Genomic DNA, 24,105 nt, shown 5'->3' on the forward strand with positions numbered 1-24,105 from the left:
AGGCATCTCATTGGATAGCTGATTCAGGAGCTACAACTCATATGTCTGGAAATGAAGGACTTCTACAAAATGCTTCTAGCTTCAGGGGCAAGGAACATGTGCAAGTGGGAAATGTTAAGTCTCTTGAAATTACTTCCACTGGTACTTCTTACATACAAACACTTAAAACTAGTTTTAGGATGAATAGGGTTCGTTTAGTCCCTGAGATGAAGCATAACTTAAATATCAGTTGCTAGATTTACAAAGGAGAATTATTGTTACTTTATGCTTGATCCATATGGTTATCAGATTAGAGATTTATATTCAGGTGCTTTGCTTGCTCATGGCTCAGTAGTTAACAATCTTTATCCTATTCAATATGTTTCAAACTCAGAAAATACTCCTTGTGCTTTGTCTGCTACTTTGTTTGCTTCTTCTAAATTATGGCATGATAGGCTAGGACATCCTTCTAGTAATATCATTCAAAGTTGCATTCTTCTAAACATATTACTTTAACTACTCCTAAGTCTTCCTCTTTATGTCATCCTTGTCAACTTGCAAAAAGTAAAAAATTGCCTTTTTAACTCTCTTCTTCTCATGCTGATAAACCTCTTTCTTTAATTCATTGTGATGTTTGGGGTCCAACTGTAACTTATTTAAATGGTTATAAGTATTATATTGTTTTTGTAGATGATTATAGTAGGTTTCATTGGATTTATCCAATGAAACTGAAATCAGATGTTGTTAAGTGTTTTACTCATTTCAAAACTCATAATGAACTTCAATTCAATTCAAAAGTTCTAGCTTTTCAAGTTGATGGTGCAGCAGAACTTGTTAAAGGGCCATTTAAAATTTTGTTGGAGTCAAGTGGTATTTTCATAAGAATTTCTTGTCCACAAACCCCAGAGCAAAATGGCCTTGCAGAAAGAAAGCATAGGCACATCACTGAAATGGGAAATTCCTTATTGTTTAATGCTCATTGTCCTAAAGAAATGTGGTATGATGCTTTTCTTACTGCCACACATTTGATAAACAAAACACCTTCTAGAATTTTTAATTTTAAGTCTCCTTTTGAGGTGTTATTTGGTATCCCTCCTGATTACTCTTTTTTTTTAAAATTTTTGGCACTATGTGCTATCCACATTTGGCTCATTCAAGAGCTGATAAGTTGTCTCAAAAGTCTGTAAAATGTATCTTTCTTGGTTACAGTACTCTGCATAAGGGTTATAAGTGTTATAATCCAGTTTCAAAAAAATCTTATGTTCAAGGCATGTTATCTTTGATGAGAGTCAGTTTTATTATCAGTCTTCTGTGTCTGATTCACATTCAGATGCTCCTTTGTTGCAAGAAAATCCAATGCATGAGTATACTGCCCCTTCTAGTACTATTATTACCAAATCTCAAAAAGGTATTTCTAATCCTAAACAATTTCCTGATTTTGTTGCAAATATAACAACCAAGTATTCCTTGTCACATTCTTATACTTCTTTGTTAACTATTGTTGTTGAGCCTAAGACCTTTAAGTCTGCTATGAAGATTCCACAATGGCAGATTTCCATGAAGGATGAATATACAGCTTTAAGAAACAATGATACTTGGGATTATGTAGAACCTGAACCACATATGAACATTCTAGGATCCAAGTTGGTCTATAAAATAAAACAGAAAGCTGACGGTTCTATAGACAGATTCAAATCTAGACTTGTTGCCAAAGGATACAACCAGCAGGATGGTGTAGATTTTAATGAGACCTTTAGCCCTGTTGTTAAGTGTGCTACTGTTAGAGTTGTGTTATGTTTGGCACTTGCAAATAATTGGCAAATTAGACAATTAGATGTAAGCAACGCTTTTCTTCATGGATTTCTAGATGAGGATTTTTATATGTCACATCCACAAGGGTTTCTTGGTCCAAATTATCCTTCTCATTATGTGTGTAAATTGAAGAAAAGTTTATATGGATTGAAACAAGCTCCAAGAGCTTGGTTTCACAGGTTCAGTTCATTTCTTATTTCTTGTGGTTTCAAAAACTCAGTTTCAGATAATTCGATGTTTGTGTTTATGTCTAACAAGGGAATGATGGTTTTATTATTATATGTGGATGACATTGTGTTAACTGGGAGTTCTTCTATGTTGTTGGATGGTTTAGTAGCTTCTTTAAAGAAAGAATTTGCAATGAAGGAGTTGGGTGAATTAGGATTTTTTCTTGGACTAGAAGCAGTTAGAATTCAGATTCTATAAGGTTAACTCAGAAGAAGTACACCTTAGAGTTGTTAGATAAGGCTAAGATGATTGATTGTAATCCTTGTGACACTCCAGTTGCAAAGGGTACAAGGTTATCAGTTCATGATGGAGTAAAACTAGATAATCCAACTGACTACAGGGCACTTGTTGGAGCTTTACAGTATTGGACTGTTACTAGACCTGACATTTCTTTTGGGGTTAATTATGTTTCACAATTCATGCACTCCCCTACTGATTTACATTTGCAACTTGTAAAAAGTATTTTGGGATATTTAAAGGGAACCATTGGTATGGGTATAACTTTGTTAAAAGGCAGTGTGTGTAGTTTGAGAGCTTATTTTGATTCAGATTGGGCTGGTTTCCCAGATACTAGAAGGTCTACATCTGGCTTTGTTGTTTTTCTTGGCCCTAATATGGTTTCCTGGTCTTCAAAGAAACATCCAACTGTTTCAAAATCTTCTGCATAAGCTGAGTACAAATGTTTTTCAGTTGCTTCTGCTGAGTTAAAATGGTTATCTTATCTTTTGAGTAATTTGCGTATTACTTTGGATGGGCCTGCATTGCTTTGCAGTGACAATACTAGTGCTTTAGCCTTGGAAACTAATCACGTGTTTCATGCCAGGACCAAACATATAGAAATACAGTACCATACTATCAGGGAGCTGGTGGAAGAAGGTTTCTTACAACTTCAACATGTTGCTTCTGAAGACCAAGTTGCAGATCTATTTACTAAAGTGTTATGCTTTCCAACTTTTGCAAGATTATTACCATTGTTGCTGGGCTCTTCAGTTACATCCTCTGCTTCAACATCTTCTTCATCTACTTCTAACAAGATTACTTTCACAGATGTTTAGTTGCTTGTTATTCAGTTGTTCAGTTTTCTTTTAATGTTTTCTATGTGTCAATTTGATACTGTGTCTGCCAGTATCACATTGAAGGGGGGTGTATTAGACATATTGTGTATAATGTTTTTGTGTTTGTTAAGTGTGTGGGTCAACAAGTCAACTAGTCAAGTATTGATCTATTTCTGTAATAACTTCACCTGTCTGAAAAGCCTTAAATAGGTTGTCTTACTCTTACAGGTTTTATCTTTTTCATCAATAATAACTAAAACTTCTCTCAATATAGATCGGTTGTATTAAAGGTTAATCCTAACTTTTTAAAAAAGAACACCGGTTAATCGATTGCACTTAATCTCCAAAACCAACGCCACTTTGTTTATTAGTATATTTTGAACACAAAATTGGTTAAAAATACCAAAATCAACATTTCCTGGGTGAAAAAACATCTAGATTTTGATATTGTTTAAATGGACAAAAATGTCAAAATAAGGATGTAACCAGTTTCATCCTATCCATTTTGAAATACTTTTTCTTATTTTTAATTTACATCAGGATGCATCCAGTTTCATCCTTGCTATTTTTTAAGTTTAAGTCAGGATGAATCCAGTTTCATCCTTGCTATTTTTTGGTGTCCATTTCACCCATACTAATTTTTACTCGTCCATTTGAATCATGTTTTAAAAATATTTGGACCAATGACCCATTTTTCGTATTTCAGAAAATGGGTTATATAGCCAAAATGACACTTTTTCTGGGTCAAATGAACGGGTAGAAATTCGGCTTGGGTCATATGGACAGATCATCTTTTTAATGGGAACAGACTAAATTACCCTTACCTTTCTTCTCTCTCTCTAGATAATATCAATCTCCCTCTCCACGATCTCCACCGTTTCCATAACTTTCTTCTTCTGCTCTCGATCTTCTCTTTCTCCACCACCACCATCATCAACTATAACCACATATACCACCACCGCCATCGACAATAACTACAACCACCACCATCATCATCTACAACAACTACAACCAACACCACCACCACAAACATCAACATCATCGTCAGCATTGATATCACCACCACCACAAAACACTGGCAACCCTAATTGAATGGAGAGTTCTCAAATTCATTCAAACCAAAATTAGGGTTTTCTATTCCATCAATTTCACTGGTAACTACCTTAATTCTATTGATTTTCTGTTTTATCTTCTGTTTTCCCATACATGTTAAGATAAATTCTTCCTAACAATCATAACATCCTGGTTAGTTCCCTTCTCACCTTTTTGATCCACAGTGAAGCAAGTCTAGGTGTTCTTTTCATACCATCCTTGTGAAATAAAACTTGATTCAGTAATGGTGGTGGCTGTGTCCATGATTAAGTTCATTCATAAATGATGGTGATGATGAAATTAGCGAATTAGTTTGTTTTGAAATTGATTTCATCAATGTTTGATAGTAACATGAAATTGGTTTCATCTGTTCTGGATTGACCTGAAATTGCTTTTATCCATGTTATACTAGGATAAAACCAGTATCATCCTGTTTTGGATTGACCTGAAATTATTTTCATCCATGTTATACTAGGATGAAACTGGTTTCATCTAGTTATAGTCTGTGATATAATTGTACTTTCGTCAAAATACTCAGGATGAAACTAGTTTCATCTAGATCACTCATTGATATAACTTAATTTCGTCAAAATACTCGGGATGAAACCAATTTCATCTAGTTGTAGTTATGGATTGACCTGAAATTGGTTTTATCCATGTTATACTAGGATGAAACCAGTTTTATATAGTTTACTCATTCATATAACTTATTTTCGTCAAAATACTCAAGATGAAACCAATTTCATCCAGTTGTAGTTCTGGATTGACCTGAAATTGCTTTTATCCATGTTATACTAGGATGAAACAAATATCATCCTGTTTTGGATTAACCTGAAATTATTTTCATCCATGTTATACTAGGATGAAACTGGTTTCATCTAGTTATAGACTGATATGTAATTGTATTTTCGTCAAAATACTCAAGATGAAACCAGTTTCATATAGTTTACTCATTCATATAACTTAATTTCGTCAAAATACTCGGGATGAAACCAATTTCATCTAGTTGTAGAATGTAGTATAACGTTTTTAAGATAATACTTTCAATAGAAGAGGATAAGATATTACTAAGGTTGTAAAAGACGGTTACCTTATCGTTATTATTTTAATCATGAAGTGTGTTTCTGGTTTAGTTTCTAATACGTTTGTTTTTGTTTTTGTCCAACCCGACTACTCCACTAGCTCGACATGCAAAAGTTGGAACCCAGCCTATGACTTTTTCAGTCTCACTTTAGCCTCAGGGTAAGAGTTCTATTTTTTCTATACTTTTGATATTTTCTGCTTCAAGTTCTTGCTCCTGATTTGGATGAATTTTTTTTTTTTTTAAAATGCAGCGACTTTGGAAGTGTATGCATCATCAACATTATATTTGTTCTTATGGTAGTCTCTGAAACTGGAATTCAGTTCTTTAAGGTGAAATGATAAAACCTTGATGTTGATTTACGTCTTCCACATGTTGGGTTTGTGTTTTTGTGATAATTTTAATAAAAGTTAAAGCTTACATTTTAATTGTGCGTGTACTCTTTACACTGAATTGATTTTCTTTCAATAAAACGGTACTTCTGATTGTTGCGTTAATCACTTATTTGCATATTATTCACATTCTTATAATTTAGATGCCAAATGACAGGCAAGAAAGCTAAAAAGATCAAGAATGTATATTCAATAAAGCAGGGGTTGTACTGATTGTGGTGTTCTACATCAAATGCCACCTTTGACTTAACACATATATAAGTATACAAATGATAGGTGTAGTTTGTCTTTGAGAGCACTTTTACAGGTATTGTTGTCATTCTTTTCACATGTGCATAAATATATGTTTCTTGTTAGAAGAAATATCTAGATTTTGTATGAGAAAAATCTTGATTTTCCTGTCTGTAACTGTTTCACTTGTTAGGTTTTGAAGGAGATTACTCTGTTTTTGTTCAGATTGCAGATTACTCTGTTTTTTTTTTTCCAATTGTTGTGTGGAGTATACACATACCCTGTTTTATGTTACTTTGTTTTATGAGATTACTCTGTTTTTTGCTGACATTACTATGTTTTATGAGACTATACTCTGTTTTATGAGATTGCCCCGTTTTATATTGCTAAGATTACTCTGTTTTTTGCTGAGATTACTCTGTTTTATGTTACTTCATATTTTCTTTTTTGCTGAGATCGAGTTCAAGTAGAAGTTGGTGTTGTTGTTATTCATGAAGCAGTGTTTATCGTGGAAGTAGGTGTACTGGTGATGACATAATTTGGACTCGATAGTCAACTGAAATGGTTGTAATTATGCGTACGTAGAAGCTCTAAGTAGGTTTTGTTGTGGTAGTTGTTGTGTAGAATATATTTTATTAATTACCCTGAAAATCTCGTACATGTTGAAGGAGATTACTCTGTTTTTTGCTGAGATTGTAGAGTACTCTGCTTTTTTTTTCCAACCTTTACTAACCCAGTAAATATTTGAAGAAGATAGGGACATATTTGTCTGTTCAGGTTAATTAATAAAAAATATTCTGGGTGAAATATCTAAATTGGCTAATTGAACAGTATATTTCTGATTTTTGGCTATATAAACAGTATCAAAATCTAGAAATCTATTTCACCCAGGAATTGTTTGTTTTGGTCTTTTTGACCAATTTTGTGTATCTGTATTCTGTATTTAGCTGCAAGAAGTTATCTATAAGGAAACAAATCCCATTCCCAGGCATCAAATCAAATCAAATCAAAAAGTGTGTTAATGGATTGAGAGTGACACATACAGACTGGCCGTCTACGTCTAGAATAATAGATATAGCACGAGATAGATACACATCGTGTCATGACAGTTTTCTATCTTTTTGGAGGGTAGTTTCGGTAACTATCTTGATTGTTGGGGTAGGCTAAGGGAAATTCTTATGGAATGAACAAACTTGGAGTTTGTTCATTTTGCTCCCACTATAGAATGAACAAACACAGAAAATGGATGTTCAAATGAACAAATCTGTTCATTTGAACATCGAGTCGGAACATCAGGCGCGCGTCTATTGTAAGGACGCGCGCCATCCCTACTAACGCTGGCGTCAGAAGAAATGACGCGCGTTCATGAAAAAAACACCAGCGACACTTGGATTGACGCCCGCGACTCTTGGATTGACGCCAAGTACAATCCCTGATTATTTTACTACTTTTTAATCTTATTTTATCTCACTTTATCCTATTTTATCTCACTTCATCCTATTTTATCTCACTTAAATATTTTATTTTATTTTTCATCTTTATCCTACAAAACATTTTATATTAAAAATAAATACTAGTGGGGCCCTAGAAAACCAAATCTGTTCATTTTGCCCTGCTTTACCATATTGGAGAAACACGTTTGACCATCCACGTGGCTCAACAAAATTTTGAGTTTGAACATTACCATAGGAACTGCTCTAACTAATAAGTAAAGTTGTTATTAACTGAAACTAGAGAACACAAAGGAATGAGAGGAGAATACGGGAATTCATTTCCCTTTTCATTTCTTCTTTCTTCGTACCAAGTACAAACCACCCTGAAGGTTATATAGCTCAAGTCACCGAACTTGGCTAATATGGGTTAGTCAAATGTGATTTCAAATGATTTCTAGGGAATTTCCAAATCTATTGTTAGTCCATAGAGATTTTCAGAGAGTGTCATAATATTTCTTATTATTGGTTAGAAACTTTTTTGAAGTCATTTGAATTCTCTGCAACTCCATGTTATTGGATTAGGATTTCATAAGAGTCACTCCAACATTCTTGTTATTCGAAGGAGAATTGAAAGTCATTGATTTGTGTTTTATAGAGATTTGGAGAAACTTTTTTTGGAAAATAGGCATGGTTGAAATCTCTCCTCAAGAGGTGATATTTTGGAAGACTTGGAAACATGGGGAATACTTGTTTTTGAGAGCATGGCCAATTTCTTTTCTTCTGTTTTTGTGTTTGAACTGATGACCAAAGAATGGACCAGTTACAACGAGAAGATGCTAACCAGTGGCCATCGTAGCAAATAAAATGTGGGATGAATGGAATAAAGAGAATAAAAACTTAGGCATAAGACAATATTGAGATTTATTTTTAGAATGACACATATTTTACTAGGTATTCATGGTACTTTTATTAACATTATACCGTGCATAATAAAAAAAAAAGGTATTTGAAAAGAGCCTTAGAGCAACTGCAGTTGTGCGATCAAAACCAAAGATCAAAGATCAAAAAAAAGACCAAAATTTGGGTTTAGTCCGTGGTGTGACGCAACGGTACATGATTAAAATTTCGTCAGGCGGACTTTAAAAGTCCGCCCCATCCTTTGTAAATTTTAACAGGCGGACTTTAAAAGTCCGCCTCATTAAAATTCCATCGGGCGGACTTTAAAAGTCCGCCCCATTCTTTGCAAATTTTAACAGGCGGACTTTAAAAGTCCGCCTCATTCCTTTTTTTTTTTATTTAATTAAAATTTCATCGGGCGTAATTTAAATCTCCGCCCGTTAACAAGCGTACTTTAAATTTACGCCCAGCATCAAGCGTACTTTAAATTTACGCCCGACTATATTAGAATTTGGGATTTGGTCGCGACCATATTTGGTCTGGAATTTGATCTTTGGTCCAAATTTGATCTTTACTCCGTCCCACTGTGTTAGGATCTCATCCCATAAATTTGGTTATACTCGCCCACTGTGGATGCTCTTAGTGACTTGTAGAGGAAAAAAAAACAGTGAAATTTATTTTGATAATGAACACATATTTTGCTATATTTTCATGGTATTTTTATGAACATTATAACGTGCATGTTAAGAAAAATCGGTAGATGTTTTGAATTTTTAATTAGATACTACACTTTTGATTTCTCTATAAATCACAAAGACTTCTTTCAAATCTCATTTTTTGTCCCTTGAATTCACAAAGACTCACTACAATACTCTCAGAGAATCACCAGAATTTTTAATATTTTCAGAAAATTTCCGGGAGTCACTCGTATAAAAAATCTATGAAAGTCTACAAAAATCTCATTTGATTAACCTCCCGTGAGACATAATTTTGCTACCTCATAGATTAGGTGTCCCTAGAATGTAAAGAATGAAATAATATGTTCATCCACTAATGGATAATATTTATCAAGTTATTCTCATCTCAAAATGGACAAGGGAACTAGGTCGGTGTGTAAAATGGTGGGCCATACAAAGCTGTGTTCACACAACAACCTTAGACTTGAAATGGACATTTCAAAGTGGATGGCACTTTGAAAGGTGGAAATCCATTTTGAACAGTATGCCAAAACTGCTTCTTCTTTTTAATCCAAGAGGAAAAGAAACAAATGAAAGATGTACGCTGGCCGATGCAATGCTTCAAAAAGTAAAATAACAAAAGTTTGGCGAATATATTCGTGTATGTGTCGGTTGTTCATGGCATTATGCAGCTGGACCTTTATCATAGACTGTCGTAACCTGGCTTGATTAAAGTGGGAATTACCAATAGGTACTACTCCCTCCGTCCCACTCCTAAGTGATCTATTTGACTTTAGATTTTGTCCCAATGATAAGTGACCTATATCACTAAACAATGAGATATTCCGGAATTATCATTTTAGTTAATTATAAATAATATATGAAATATGTATAATTTGATAGGCATGTTTATATTCGTTACGTAGGTGTTTTAAAATGCTTTTCAATTGTATGAAATTTGCGAACATCCGTGGAGTATTTTGAGAGATAAACCATTTTTAAATTTCACTAGTTATTATTCATAAGGGTATAATTGTAAAAAATGATTAAAAATACTATTTTTCTTGCTTGCCTTAAAAATTGTGCAAATTTCAAATAGGTCACTTAGGAGTGGGACGGAGGGAGTATTATGGTAATCTTAGTTAATGACAGGTCCACCCACTAAAGTCCAGTAATTAGAGGTCCATAGTTTTAGAGAAGAAAAAAATTGGACCCAAAATTTTATTCCCAGGTCCTAGACACATGCGAGACTATTGGTGTACATATTTATAATACCCAAATTAACCTTTAGTGCAATAAATATATAAACAAGGGATTGATTATTTTTTCCAGATTTGTTTTTTCTTTTCTCTTTCCTCTCACTGCTGCTACTGGATTTTGATGAAATCCAATTCATTTTCTTCATCCTCTCTCGTTTGTGTATCATGAAAAGTTCTGGTGATGAATATTTTTATAAGGTCTTGATCGATTCACGAATCCAAGATCGATTCTGTTTATATGGAGCTTCTGGTAAGTTGATTTAATCATTAATTAGTTGATGTTTGATTATGTTTTCCGGTCTTCGTGCTTAATTAGATCTGATATTTTATTTTCATTTTGTTAGTCTTTGATTTGTTTTTAGTTTGATTTTGTATATTAATCATCAGTACGTATATGATGTACTGGTGGTTTTTGATGAAAATAGTTCAGATCTAGTTATAAAATCATGTTTTATGTTCATTTCGTTACTAAATCTGATATTTTTAGTTTTGTTTTTGTTGGCTTTTGGTTTAATTTCAGTTTGCTTTTGTGTATTAACCATCAGTACGTGTATGACGTACTATTTTTCCGTGTTTACTATGCATCTATAAGTTTGGTTTCAGTTTTGGTTGTTTATTAACCATCAGTTCGTATATGACGTACTGTTTTATGCATCTTGATCGTAATTATTCGATCTTTTTGGGTTAGATTATGATTTTTTTTAGCTTATTTGAACTTTCAATTTGATTATCTTGTTATTTTCGTTTCTTTATTTTCGCAAAATCATGTTTGTTTGTTGTTTCACGGGTATTATCCGGCAGTACATATGTTGCATACTAATTTGAACTTCTTTTGATTTTGTTTTATTCTTAGTTTTATCACTTGTTGTGGTTTGATCCATAAGTACATATCTTTCATACTAAAATAAGACTCTCGATTATGTTTTTTTGATAGATTCATTACATGCGGTTTGTTTTTTAGTTCATGAATCAGCAGTACATATGTTTCATACTGATACGAACTGCTTTTGATTATGTTTTATTCTTAGTTATATCATTTGTTGTTGTTTCATCCATAGTGTTTTTATTCTTAGTTATATCATTATGTGGAATACTGATACAAACTGTTTTTTTTTTTGGGTTGATCCATTAGTACGTATGTGTAGTACTGAATATGTGCTTTAATTCGTCTATATTCATGGATTCGTCACTTTTTCTTTACATGCAGTTGATTTTTTAGTTCATTTGATTTTATTTTATTCAAAGTTTTGCCACTGTTTGTCTGTTGGTAGTTTAGTTCGGGTTAGGCGTAGGAATGGATCGTGGTGGCCGTGGCGTATAATGGGATTTCCTGAATTTCTTGATGGTTGCGTCCTTTCTCTGAAGGATCAAACTCCGGTGAAGTTCTTGGGACGATATAATGCAAACATGTAAGTGTTTCGATATTCTTGTTTATGTAATCTTGTTTAGTATGAAGTGTGTTTTAATGGGTGTGCATAATGTATGTACTGCATTCTCATGCATTTTTAGTGTGTTTTGATGAGAGTGTGTAATGCATGTATTGCATTCTCATGCATTTTTAGTGAGTTTGATGGAGTCCATAATGAATGTACTGTATTATTCCCAGATAAGTATTGTAGAAGGTTTTTGCAGCTTCATTTGGTATAATTTGGCAGTGCGTATATGCTGCACTGCTGAAAATTCAGTTTATATACGCTACACTGACGAGAAATCAGTGTATAAATGTTGCACTCTGTAAAAATCACAGTCTACACTTCATAGAACATTACAGTAGCTGCTGGTTTTTTGCTCCATAACTATTATTCTGCACTAAGCATAACCAAGTAATCCGCTTGGAGTTTTTATACATTTTTTGATCATCTCAGTTGGTCACTTAGCAGGGGGCTCAACAAGACGTGCTAGTTGATATGGTTGCATAAAATCATTTTTACAAGCAGAGATTGGTACACCTTATCAACACAACTACGTAATACTCTTGCTTAAGTTTCTTTTTTCGCATAGAGGAATACCAAAAAAAATAAAATAATAAACAGTTTATCTCCTTGCTATACCTTTTTCTCTTAGTATACCAGCACCGTCGTCTATCCGCTGGACAACCCATAACGATTTTATTTTCAATTTTTAAGTATATTCACTCTATAATTACCCAAGTTGGACTAAGTGAAGTATTGTTCATTATGGGGACATTTATAGGATCCTGTACATATTTTTCTTAACATTAAATCCGTGTTATTATGTTTAAAATACACTGAAAATATGAATGCATCCAATATGTACTGATAGTTGTGAAACGAAGACTTGCCTTTCTTAGCATTACACATAGGTTTAGATAGAATTAGTTGTGTTTTGTAACTCAATCACTGTCATGGTGTGAAAGGAAGAATTTTGTTTCTTAGCATTATCCATTGGTTATATGATCTTTTTGGGTTGGTATTGGAATTGGCTTATTAAGCAGTTTATGTGTCGGTTCGAGAACGATTTTTTTTTGGATTATACAGTATGAATTGAGTTTATTCAAGGATGATTTTTGTAGATGTAAAACATGAACTGAGTGTAGGTATACTGTCAATAAATTGGGTGTATAAGTACTGTCAAGAAATAGTTATTTGTTGCCTTCGAAAAAGAAAGGACCGAATAAATTGAGTGCAGATGTACTGTCAAGAAATTGAGTACATCATTTATAGACTGGAAAACATTTTGCAGGATTATTACTCTTCGTTAGTTGGTATGGTTTGCTAAACGCCTACACGTCTTAAGAGTTTTCATTGGTAATGGGTGATAAGTGCCTTAAATACATCTTTTGAATGTCAATTTTTTATGCTTTTCTTAGTTATTTCTCTTGTATTTTTGTATATTACGTTTGTTTTATTTTGCAGGCATTTTGGAGTCATGTTACATGAAAGAAGAGGAGAAGAGGCATAATTCATCATTTTGGCTACGCTAGGTGCTAATGGATTTGAAGCCAAGGCAGTCACACTTATTAATCGGGGTAGCCACCTGCTGTGATAAGGGCCAGTCTTATACGCAGCAACAACAAAGCTAGGTCCTAATACACTCGACCAGTTCCGCTCATTTCATCTCAGTCTACAACCAAAATACGAAGAGCTGCTGCCAAGAGTTCACCGTTGTCCAACAAAGTCGACCAGCAGCTAGTCACGGTTCTTGTGGTCGTGTTTGAGGAGGAAAGGCGTGATCCAGAAGCTCAGAACAACAAGACAGAGTGAGAGATTAATACCGAGAAACCAGTTGGGAAAGAGTTGTTGTCTGTCATTGATTGGAATGAAGGATCAAGGGAGATCAGGACTGGGATCTCGAAGCTGAGAAGGAAATAAAGATTGGGTATTCAATTTTGGAGAGTTTGGTTTGATTTTGAAGTCGTTTTGCTGCCAAGAGAAGGCAGTGAAGAGAAGACAAGTTAATATAAAGGATTCTTAAATGCTACATACGGGCAACTCCAGATAAAGCTTGATTTAGAACTTGAGATAAACATGGAAACATTGGTCGAATATTCAAAGATTGGGTTTGTAAAACTTGGACGAAAAACCAGTTAAGAGAGTGAAGCTTCTTGCCGTTGATTTTGATAGTTAACAGTGCAGAAGATATGTACTCGAATTTATAAGTATATAAGCTATGTGTACTCAAATTTGTAAGCAGTGCAGCGGATATGTACTCAATATAATAAGGGTGTAGACACGCACACGTTTGGTAGTAAAGGGTGTTATGGTCATTTCAATGTTTTCAATTAATTTTGGACCTCCAGATAAAAAAAATTCCGGTTGGACCCTACTATAAATAACCTTATGGACTTAGGACCAAACAAGAAATTTTACTTGATTAAATTGCTTCGCGAATTTATTAACTAATTAGCTGTTGTGATTTGACGTAATTGCTTTTGAATACAGTAGTGGTACTGACTGATTTTAGTAACGATGAACATGCCGGAGCTAGAAAAAAATGTTAACGTGGCACAGATCTGCCGCTGGATCAAAGATTATCCTTTGAACTTTTCTCAAAAAGAACACACTGGTTATTGCACTTTTATCTTCAACAACAACTACTACTACTCAGGGCCGGCACTTTGTTTACCTTGGAAAGAGTGAGTCCATGAATATATCTGTATGCAGCTGGCAACGGGTTGTCCTGTAAGGAGAGAAAGAAAAGAAATCCCGTCAAATTAAAAAGTGATTTTGAAATTTGGTAGTTGCGGGAAAAAATGCATCTACTGCAATAACTACATGACTGGCTGAGGATGTTGCCAGGAGGTGTTGCGACCATTGTTGGTTGGGTTTAATGCCGTTGCGTGTGAGTACAAGCAGCAGCATACATGGTTGGTATGATTCGGCTAAAGCAAATGTAATGAAGAGAAGGAACAAAAAATAATTGGTTAATTTGTGGCTGCTAGGATTCGAGCCCAGGTCTCCACGGCCACAACGTGGAATTCTTACCACTAAACTACAGCCACATGTTTGTGCAAACTGCAATTGCATTATACAAACTTTAAAGTAATTACCATAAAGTCGCAAGGGATCCAAGGTATAAAAATGAGCTAGTCTTTTAATCATCTCTACACACTTCGACGCGATGAAATTTTCTTCAAGCACAAAGATGCAAATCACCTTTGGTTGAATAGAACATGGGGTGAACATGAAAGCGGGGCTTAATTATTATAGTGGTTCTAGACGAACAGTGAAAAAATCACAGGAAAACCGCCCTTCTCACATGTTTGCTGAGCCATCCCTTAAAAGATTAACAGGAGATCATTTTTAGGCACCACAATTTCGAAGTGTGAGAGACAAAGAGTAGTTTTTTTCTGGTTTTTTCCCACAGTTCGTCAAGACTTTTTGTAATTATTACTATTATTATTATTTTATTTTGATCAGACTTTTTGTAATCCCTTCCGAGACAAATAACAAATTATATGACAAGTAGCAAGAACGTTTTTTCCTCTTTTTTTTAGTAGTATAATGGAGGTCTTTTAATGACAATCACAAATTTATTCTAAAAGATGAAGAGAAGACCAGTTTTGTGCATATAAGAAGGAAAGAGGCCTGTGTCTCTCATGCGAAAAGTATAATAGTTAAGTTAGTGGAGAGTTACTTTTTCATGATAAAATCAGGTTTACTTTTTCTTGATCGAAAACAAATTAACAATCAAACAACCATGGATTACGAACTAAAACTTCTTAAAGTTTGTCGTTTTATTTTGTTGTTGTTTTTGTAAGGAAAAAACGAGAAGATTTACTATAAAAAAATATATAAAAAAAGCCCTACGGCTACAATGTCTTAATCCCATATTAATAATGTGTTTGGATACAAATTTGCTTTTGAAGTAGAAGTAGAAGTCAGAAGCAGAAGTTATAAGCAAAAACATTTTAAGTTCCACGTATATTTTTGTATGTGATGCGGGTGATGCTAAAACCGGTCGAATCCGGTCCATGCTCACCTCTGCACTACACTGGTGAAACCGATAAAATAGACATGGCACAGTTGGCTCACGCGTTGCTTTGCGGAAGACAAATAGAATGAGTACTTGGAGCGCATGAGAGCAGGAGTACTTGAGAGGCTCAGAGAAATCTCTTGCACGTTTCTTCAGAAACCCTAACACCAAACACTCTTCCTTCTTCTTTGTTAATGGAGGCGACTCGATCGAAACTTCTTAGAGATACTCTAGCTGTTTGGAGAGCTAAAAAATCATGTGTAAGTTTATATTTGTCTTTGATTTGTGTTATCATCTTTTAGTGTTCTGTTGAATAATGATTTCAATTCTGTGTTTTTTTATGATAATAATCACCCATGAGTATGTTTAGTAGGATTTTCTGTTAGACGCAAGGCCTAGCGATTTCTTAGATTTTTCTTCTTCTAACTCAGTGATAGAATGCCTCGCCTCAAGCGCCTAAGCGCCCAGAAAAAATTTAAAAGAACAATTGTTCACATTTTGAGCCTTGGCCTTTTTTTACCTCATCTTGTACTCCTCTAATTATCTCTCCTGATGATTAAACAGATGTAAAGGTAACCGATGACATTGCCAATTCTGAAGCTAAGCTCCGTGAGCTAGAACGTGATAAGCTACATGAAGGTAAAAGCTGCATATTAAGACGCGCGTGTTAAGCTTTGGTTTTCTCCTTTTCAACTTTTACTCATCTTACTAGTATAATAATTCTCGTGCATGATCACTAAACAGGTCTAAAGGTAACCGATGATATTGTCAATTCTGAGACTAAGCTCCATGCTCTGTTTTTGAAGTGGCTTGCGTTTAATGAAGACACCCATTTTGATTTGGAAGACGGAAAAGCTTTTAAAGAGAGGTTTGGTATTTTTAAGGAAACCGCTCGGTTCATCAACCAACATAACAAAACCGGCTCTCCCACCATTTGCGGATTAACCCCCTTTGCAGATTTGACTCTTGATGAGTTTGCAAGTAGATCGTGGAAGACCTACCTAATCAGGTTATACCCGAGTACATGGATCAGAAAGCTAATTAACTAACCAGGTTATAGTGGTGGTAGTAGTGCTGCCGCTGGTGCTAGAAACGTCTAGAATTGAAATGGAACCATGTTTTGAAACTGGAGTGTAGTTTCTCTAGTACTAGTAGTATTGTAAATTGTGGGCAAATTGAAATTGATCTCTGTTCCCTGAATTTGAGCCAAAGATATACACCAAGGAGTAGTCCTTTAATCGGCAAATCAATACTTCAAAAATTTGTAAAAAACAAATAGAACGCGCCAGGTAGGGGTCGAACCTACGACTTTCTGCTTAGGAAACAGACGCTCTATCCACTGAGCTACAGGCGCTTCGTTGATTCATTTAGGAACCAGAAACCAGAACAAAATGATACCCAGTTCCCGAGGAAAAAAGCGGCCAAGTTTGTTACAAAATCGTCTCACCACTCAACCGAGACACAAAACCGTTTTAACAGCTCATCATTATAAGAGGGCCACTCTCTGTAATTCCCCCACCGCCACAAAAATCAAGAATCACCACCACCATCTCCGTTCAAGAACCAGACACTTTCTTCTTCCACTCTCTCTGAAAATCAAGAAATGAAGAAACAGCTGATTTTTCCAACTACTGTAATTCTTCTTCTTCTGTTCATCATGAATGTTGTTGTTAATGGCATACCAGAAGAAGAATTAAACATGGCAATAACATCATTAAAAGCAAACGGATACAATCTATTCGGAAACGCAATCTCAACATCAGATATTCGTTATCAGATCATCAGTACTTTCAACAACAACATCACTCTCTTTTCACCAACTGATTCTGATCTTTACTCACTTGATTTAGTTTCTGATTCTTCAGATTATGTTCAGAAGCTTCGTTATCATGTATCTCTTAATCAATTCTCATTCAATATCTCTCCTCCTTTTCTTTCAGTAATAATCTTGGCGGATCATTGTCTAATCAGGTTTCTTTTATCAATACTTGATTCCTCATCAATGTCTCACGATTACTAAGGATGATAATCCTAATCCTAATGAGAATTCATCTTTTGTTAGTGTTGATGGTGTGAGAATCGTGGTTCCAGATCTTTATACCGGTTCAAGAATTACTGTTCATGGTTTAGGTGGAATTCTTTCTGTGAATTTCAGAAAGAATGTGAATGATAATGTTTACAGTGATCTTGATTTAGGTTCTATTTCTTCTTCTACTCAATCTATTCAGTGTTTCTCTTCTTATGTTCCTCCAGTGAAGTTTCCTGACCAGATTGCTATATCAACAACTTCATTTTCGCCGCCGCGCCTTCAACAGTTCCGGCAGATTCGTTATCTCCTGCTTCAATTTCGGCAGATTCGTTGTCTCCTCCATCATTTCCGGTTATATCTTCGAATCCTGATTCAATTACGGATACTTCTATTCCGGCTTCGGTTTCTGTTCCGCAACATCTGTGGCGGCTCCTGCTGCTATCTCGGCACCTATACCTGTGTCTTTACCGGTGATTACTCCTCCACCGGTCTCTATGGCGGAAATCTTACCAGCAAAATTGAAGGGAAGCAAAGATGAATTGGATGTGGGTAACAAGAGAGAGAGAGGAGGAGGTCATTATCATCATCGCGGTCACCACCACCACTACCATCATCGTCAACACCAGATAAATGTTCATAAGAATTTCATAGAATTCGACGCGTATATGATATCATGAGGATTTCCTCTAGATTTCGTGGGTTTGTCTAAATGAATGATTCTTTCTTTGCATTCTGGGGATTTAGGGTTTTGGAAATATGATGAGTCTTATCACACTATTGAGTCCCATTGCAAGTAATTTCTTCAGTATTGTCTGGTTTGGAGTCAGATTTTGGTTTGAGTCAGAATTTCAGCTTCACACTGTTGCTATCTGAGTGAATAGTGAAGGATTTAGCAATTTCCATAGTAATTTGGTTGTTTTAGGTCAATCATGGTTGTAATTGTTTCTGCTGTTATGAGCAAATCACTCAGAGTCTTCTGCACTGTGAAGAAGCATTTGTATTTGATTGTTTTTTTAGTAGAAATATTCTTTCAGAATCCTAGTTTTTCTTTTGAGCTTCTTATTGCTAAAATCCCCCTTGGAGAGGGCTAATATTGGCAGTTTAGCATCAAGTAAACAATATTGGTCTTGTGAGCTAAACATGATTCAGACTCGTGAATAAATATTAACTATGAGACCAGGGATTAAATCATATGTTGTGCAAGGACAAAAACTTCAATTGTGAAACCAGAGAGGGGCTTTAGGATCTAATAGAACAAATTAATCGTAACTAATGACAGCTAAACAAAGTACTGCATCACCGAGAATTAACAACGTTTGATATCTTCCTCACCCCACATCCACAAAGGCTTGACAAAATTATCCAAGGATTGAACAGATGAGCCATTTTTCATTAAAGTTTTCTTCATTTCTTGGCTCAAATCTTCAGCCTTCTTCCTCATCTTAACTCCTTTGTCACTCTCCAAGACTAGACGGACTGTTTGAGTGACGTCTTCACTATTGATATTTGCATCAAATCCTCTTGCCAACTCTAGGAAAACCCCCAATTCTCTTCTAACAGCTTTGAGTTGTAATACTGTTCAGACCCAAGAGGCCAGCCAATCACAGGAACACAAATCGCTCAAACTTTCTAAAATTGAATTCCATCCACAATGGCTCAAAAATGCACCAGTAGATTCATGGGATAGAATCTGAATTTGTGGACACCAATTTTTGACTAACAATCCTTGCCATTTCTGTTTCATCCTCTCTTCAAACCCATGCAGTAACCATTCTGACCTGAATTTGTCGCCAACTTCAAATCCTGTCGGATTCCTAAGCACCCAAATAAACCTTTGCTCACTTCTTTCCAAACCTTTGCTAACTCCATCATCTGATCAACAGAATACTGTTCTGAGAACCAAAGGAGACATAAAGAAAAGATTTGGCTGGATGTAGGCTAAGCCATTTTGCACATTCACGAGGAGACAAACCAGGAATCTTCCCTCCACGTTCATTTTCGTTGGACGAAATTGGGAGAAGAGGGCCTATAGCCCAAACTGGTCTCCCACTGGAATTTTCCCAATGCTGGAGCCAAAATTTCTCGAGTACACCAACTGTATTCCATAGACTTCCATCAGCATTCTTGCAGAATTCAGCTTGACGAGCAGCGAAAGTGGGTGGTGAATCTTGGGTATAAGAAGATGCAGCCTTGATCATGTTCTGAGATAGCTGGTTACGATGAATTGTGAAGTTAGGTGGTAGATCAGGTAAAGTAAGCACATCTGCGGGAGTTAGCCTGTGAGGGAGGTGAGTCCATATTGAGTTGTAAATGGACATGGCATAAGGTCCAGACGTATATAGAGGAACATGACGAGACCCAAAACTATGAGCGACTTCAACTGTAAACCCCAAAAACATATCAGAGATAATGCAGATAGGTGTATTACCACCATTAGACTGGATTAATTGTGAGACCAAAGTCACCAAACATATGAAAGAGGGTTTCAGTGATTAACAGTTGTAGGGTATTCTCTGTATTCTCTGCATTTTCAGCGAAGGGAGGAAGCTCAACGAAATCAATTGTAGGGTAATCTAGGAATCGAGGGCGTAGCTTTTGGATATTATCAGGTGTACTTATGATTTTGATGAGGATATATGGTATACGAGAAGCTAAGTTCCTTGCAAAATCTAGAAATGGATTCAAATGACCTTGAGTAGGGAATGGGAATAGTAGGACATATCTAGAAGATGAAGAAGTTACTTGCATGCCACCAGGAATACTAGAATATGAAGGTGATTCCATTGTTGTCTTTATCCTGGTCACAAACTTATCCTTACCTGCCTGAAAATCGATGAGCAGAAAAATTAGAACAAATTGGCTTGAATTAGTGAAATGATGCATACATAAAGACTTAATCGGCTTAAGACTTGTGCACATACAGGTATGAAATTAGTGATGAACATCCAGCTGATTAAAAATATTAGTAAAGGAAGAAGTTTATCATCCTAGTAGTCCACCACATGCTAAATTGGTGATACAAGGTGTTGAACCAAATTCTCTGTCAAATTGGTGTATAATCAAAGCACAGAAAGACTAACTTAGTTTTTGACAGATAAACATTGAACTTTGGGTAAAGTGATTATATTGAACTTGAAATTAGCAAAAGAAACTCAACCCAATTCATGTTTTTCATTATCAACTACATAGATCTTCACAGTTTAGAGAACAATTGAGAGAAGAAGGGAGGGAAGCTTACCTGGTGATGGATGTAATAAACTCCACAATAGGAATTGACAGTAGCAGTTGAACGAGTTTGGTTTGGTACAAAGTACCTTGAATTTTTCTTTCCAAGTTTTGATGAAGAAAGGTAGAGTCAAGGAGCTGGGTTTGTGTAAGAAGTGTAATGTTGTTGAATTGTAGTGATAATTAGGTCTTCTTTTATAGACAAGTTACAGAGCTAGCAGATGAGCAAAAGAAGAAACATTCTGTTACGAATGGCAGATGAAAGAATCCACCTTAAAATGAAAATGTCACTCACTGATCACTAACTCCATTCTAATTACTTTGATCAAGGAACAAAGCAGTAGAACAACCATGGAGGGGGGCAATTGCCCCTACCACAACTTCCAAGGGAAAAGAAGAAAAACAACAACTAGTAGTAAAGTATTTAGTGAGAATAAATAATGATATTCCTGGTAGGTGGATGGATAGATGATGAGAATGAGATAGAGTTGCCTGTCATCAAACTTAATTGGAAATTTTGATAACCTCCCCAACTTCCGATTACCGGTTTAATAAATTGATCTCGTTTTTTTTAACTTTTTAAAAGTGTCCTTTTGTTTCTTTTTCGTCCAAAGTCAAATTTGTTGGTCAAACAGGTTAACATATGGTCAAAAATAACAAGTAAAATTACTTGTTTATCCTTTGGTCTGTATGACCTATCGATCTCGAGAGAGAAACTCATTTCTCTTAGGGTTTCAGTTTAGGTTAGCAGGTGTAATTGAGGGATTCCAGATCGATATCGTTATAATCTAGAGTGATTGAGAGATAAGCAAAAGAAGAAATATTCTGTTACGAATGGCAGATGACAGAATCTACCATAAAACAAAAATGTCACTCACTGATCACTAACTCCACTCCATTCGAATTACTTTGATCAAGGAACAGAAGGGTAGAACAACCATGGAGAAGGCAATTGCCCCAGACACAACTTCCAAGGAAAAATAAACAAAAAAAAACAACTAGGGAGAATAAATAACACTCCCTCCGTTCCAATATCAGGTGACCTAATTTAAGTTTGCACAATTTTTAAGGCAAATAAGAGAAAAGAGTATATTTAAGCATTTTTGTTTTCGGTCCGCGAGTTGTAACCCCAAAGGTGTCACTATCCATACACAAAAACTCCAAGAAAACAAATTGTTCACAAAAACCCCATTTAATATAAACTGCCCATATTATCCTTCTAGTTTAAATCACCCCAACAAAAACAAAAATCAACCCTACTTTAATGCTTATTATATTGTCACCCCCAACAAGCAACAAACAACCACCAACTAGCAACACCACCGAACACCGCCGCCGCCGCCATCGACCACCGCCACCAACCACCGTCTCCACCGCCGTCCACCACCACCGTCGCGCCACCACCGCCATCGTCGACCACAACCACAGACCACCGCCGATGACGACCACCGCTGCTCGCCACCACCGCTGCTCCGCCACTACCGTCGTCGCCGACCACCGCTGCCGACCACCACCACAAACCATCGCCTATGACGACCACCACCGTCGTCAAGCAAAACCACCATTATCGCTGGCCACAACCACCACCACCAACAACCAGCCGCCACTCACAAAAAATGAGTTTCATTGACCAGTATTCAACAAAATATGAAAAAAATGATGAAATCAAACAGAAAAAATGATGAAACCAAAATTGGTTTCACCAAAATTAGATGAAATCAAAATTTGGTTTCACCATAAAAGAAAGGAGAAGGAAGAAATAAAAATGAAACACAATAAGATGAAACCTACCACCATCTTCAACTGCACCACTCCCATTTCCTCCACAACCACCAGCATCAACACCACAAACCACCACCGCCTCCTCAACTAAAACTAGTTTCAACAAAACACAATCCACTTGTATCTCACCATCAAAAATTGGTTTCATAGAGATCAATATTCAACAAAATGGAAAAAGTACGATGAAACCTAATTAGGTTTCATCATTTTTCCACATATTGTCATTTCACCAACACAACTTCAATGGTGAAACCAAACACGCCGACTTCCAAATCAGGCGAATAAACTAGGAAAAAATCAGGTGAAACCAAAATTTGGTTTCATCATAAACTTAATTTTCATCATTAAAATCCTTGGTTTCATGATAGAAAATAGGCAAAATTGTGATGAAACCAAATTTGGTTTTATCATAAGCAAACTGTTTTCACCAATTGTCAGAATTTGATGAAACCAATTTTGGTTTCATCATAAATCTGTCATTTCCCCAACACAATTAATGTTGATTTCGAAGATGAAGATGTATCATCATTTGCTGGTGATGAAACATCAGAAGGTGGTGGTGATGGTGGTGATTGTAGATGATTGAATGAGGAGGCGAGGTGCTGTTGGGAGCTGATCTGCAAGTACTTGTGTTGATTGTAGATGATAAAAGGAGAATGCGGTGTTGTTGGTGGCCTATTTGAATGTATTGGTGGTGGTTTTAGATGATAGAAGAAGGAGGCAGAAGTAGTGTTGGTGGCGGATCTGATATGTAGTGGTGGGAAAAAAAAGAAAGAGGAAGCGGTGTTGTTGACGGAAAATCAGGCCGTAGAAAGACAAGAAGGTGAAGATCGTGTTAATGGAGGAGGCGGAGGTGTTGTTTGTGGCGGATCTGGATATAGCTGTTGATTTGATGGGGGCGAAGCTACTGTTGGTGATAGATCTGAATATAAAAGTAGAAGAAAAAGAGAAGGAGGTGTTCGTAGAGGAGACAGAGGCGTTCGTGGAGGAGACGGAGGTGTTGTTGCTGTGTGGTGACAGAGGTGTTGTTGCTGGTGTTCGTGGAAAATTTTTTGCTGGTGGTGGTGATGGTGGTGGGAGAAGGAGAAGGAACAAAGAAGAGAAAATAAAGGAAAGAAGAAGATAAAAAGGGTATGTTTGGGCATTTTTAAGTAATAAAACTAAATTTACTCATTATTATTTGACCTGAGGTTTTTCTGCCACTCTTTAATGAAATTGTTTTAATTTATTAAAAATAATATGACTGGATTTTTTGTACCACAAAGTTGGTCACCTAGGTGTTTGTCACTAGTTTTGTTTTCTATAATTATACTCTTATGGATAATAACTAGTGAAAAAATTTATCTCTCAAACTACACCACGATTGTTCGTAAACTTCATACCATTGAATAACATTTTAAAACACCTAGGGTACGGATATAAACATGCCTATCAAATTATGCATATTTCTTATATTTCTTATAATCAGTTAAAAAGATAATTTTAGAAATATCTCCT

At 35.7% G+C, this 24,105-nt stretch overlaps 1 protein-coding gene, 2 non-coding genes and 1 pseudogene across 3 annotated transcripts; 1 reads left to right on the top strand and 3 right to left on the bottom strand.

The window, feature by feature from the left end:
- Window positions 1-2,264: 2,264 nt before the first annotated feature.
- Window positions 2,265-2,687, top strand: LOC113290614 (uncharacterized mitochondrial protein AtMg00810-like). Its single transcript, XM_026540200.1, has one exon. The coding sequence runs from the start codon at window positions 2,265-2,267 to the stop codon at window positions 2,685-2,687; it is 423 nt and encodes a 140-aa protein (XP_026395985.1).
- Window positions 2,688-14,526: 11,839 nt separating this feature from the next.
- TRNAH-GUG lies at window positions 14,527-14,598 on the bottom strand. The gene has a single exon. It is a non-coding gene; the product is annotated as a tRNA-His (tRNA).
- A 2,255-nt stretch (window positions 14,599-16,853) lies between these two features.
- TRNAR-CCU lies at window positions 16,854-16,926 on the bottom strand. The gene has a single exon. It is a non-coding gene; the product is annotated as a tRNA-Arg (tRNA).
- Window positions 16,927-18,907: 1,981 nt separating this feature from the next.
- LOC113290615 lies at window positions 18,908-21,184 on the bottom strand (annotated as a pseudogene).
- Between the last annotated feature and the right edge of the window lie 2,921 nt (window positions 21,185-24,105).

This window comes from Papaver somniferum, chromosome 6 (genome assembly GCF_003573695.1).
Source record: "Papaver somniferum cultivar HN1 chromosome 6, ASM357369v1, whole genome shotgun sequence".
In the NCBI taxonomy this organism is placed as follows: domain Eukaryota; kingdom Viridiplantae; phylum Streptophyta; class Magnoliopsida; order Ranunculales; family Papaveraceae; genus Papaver; species Papaver somniferum.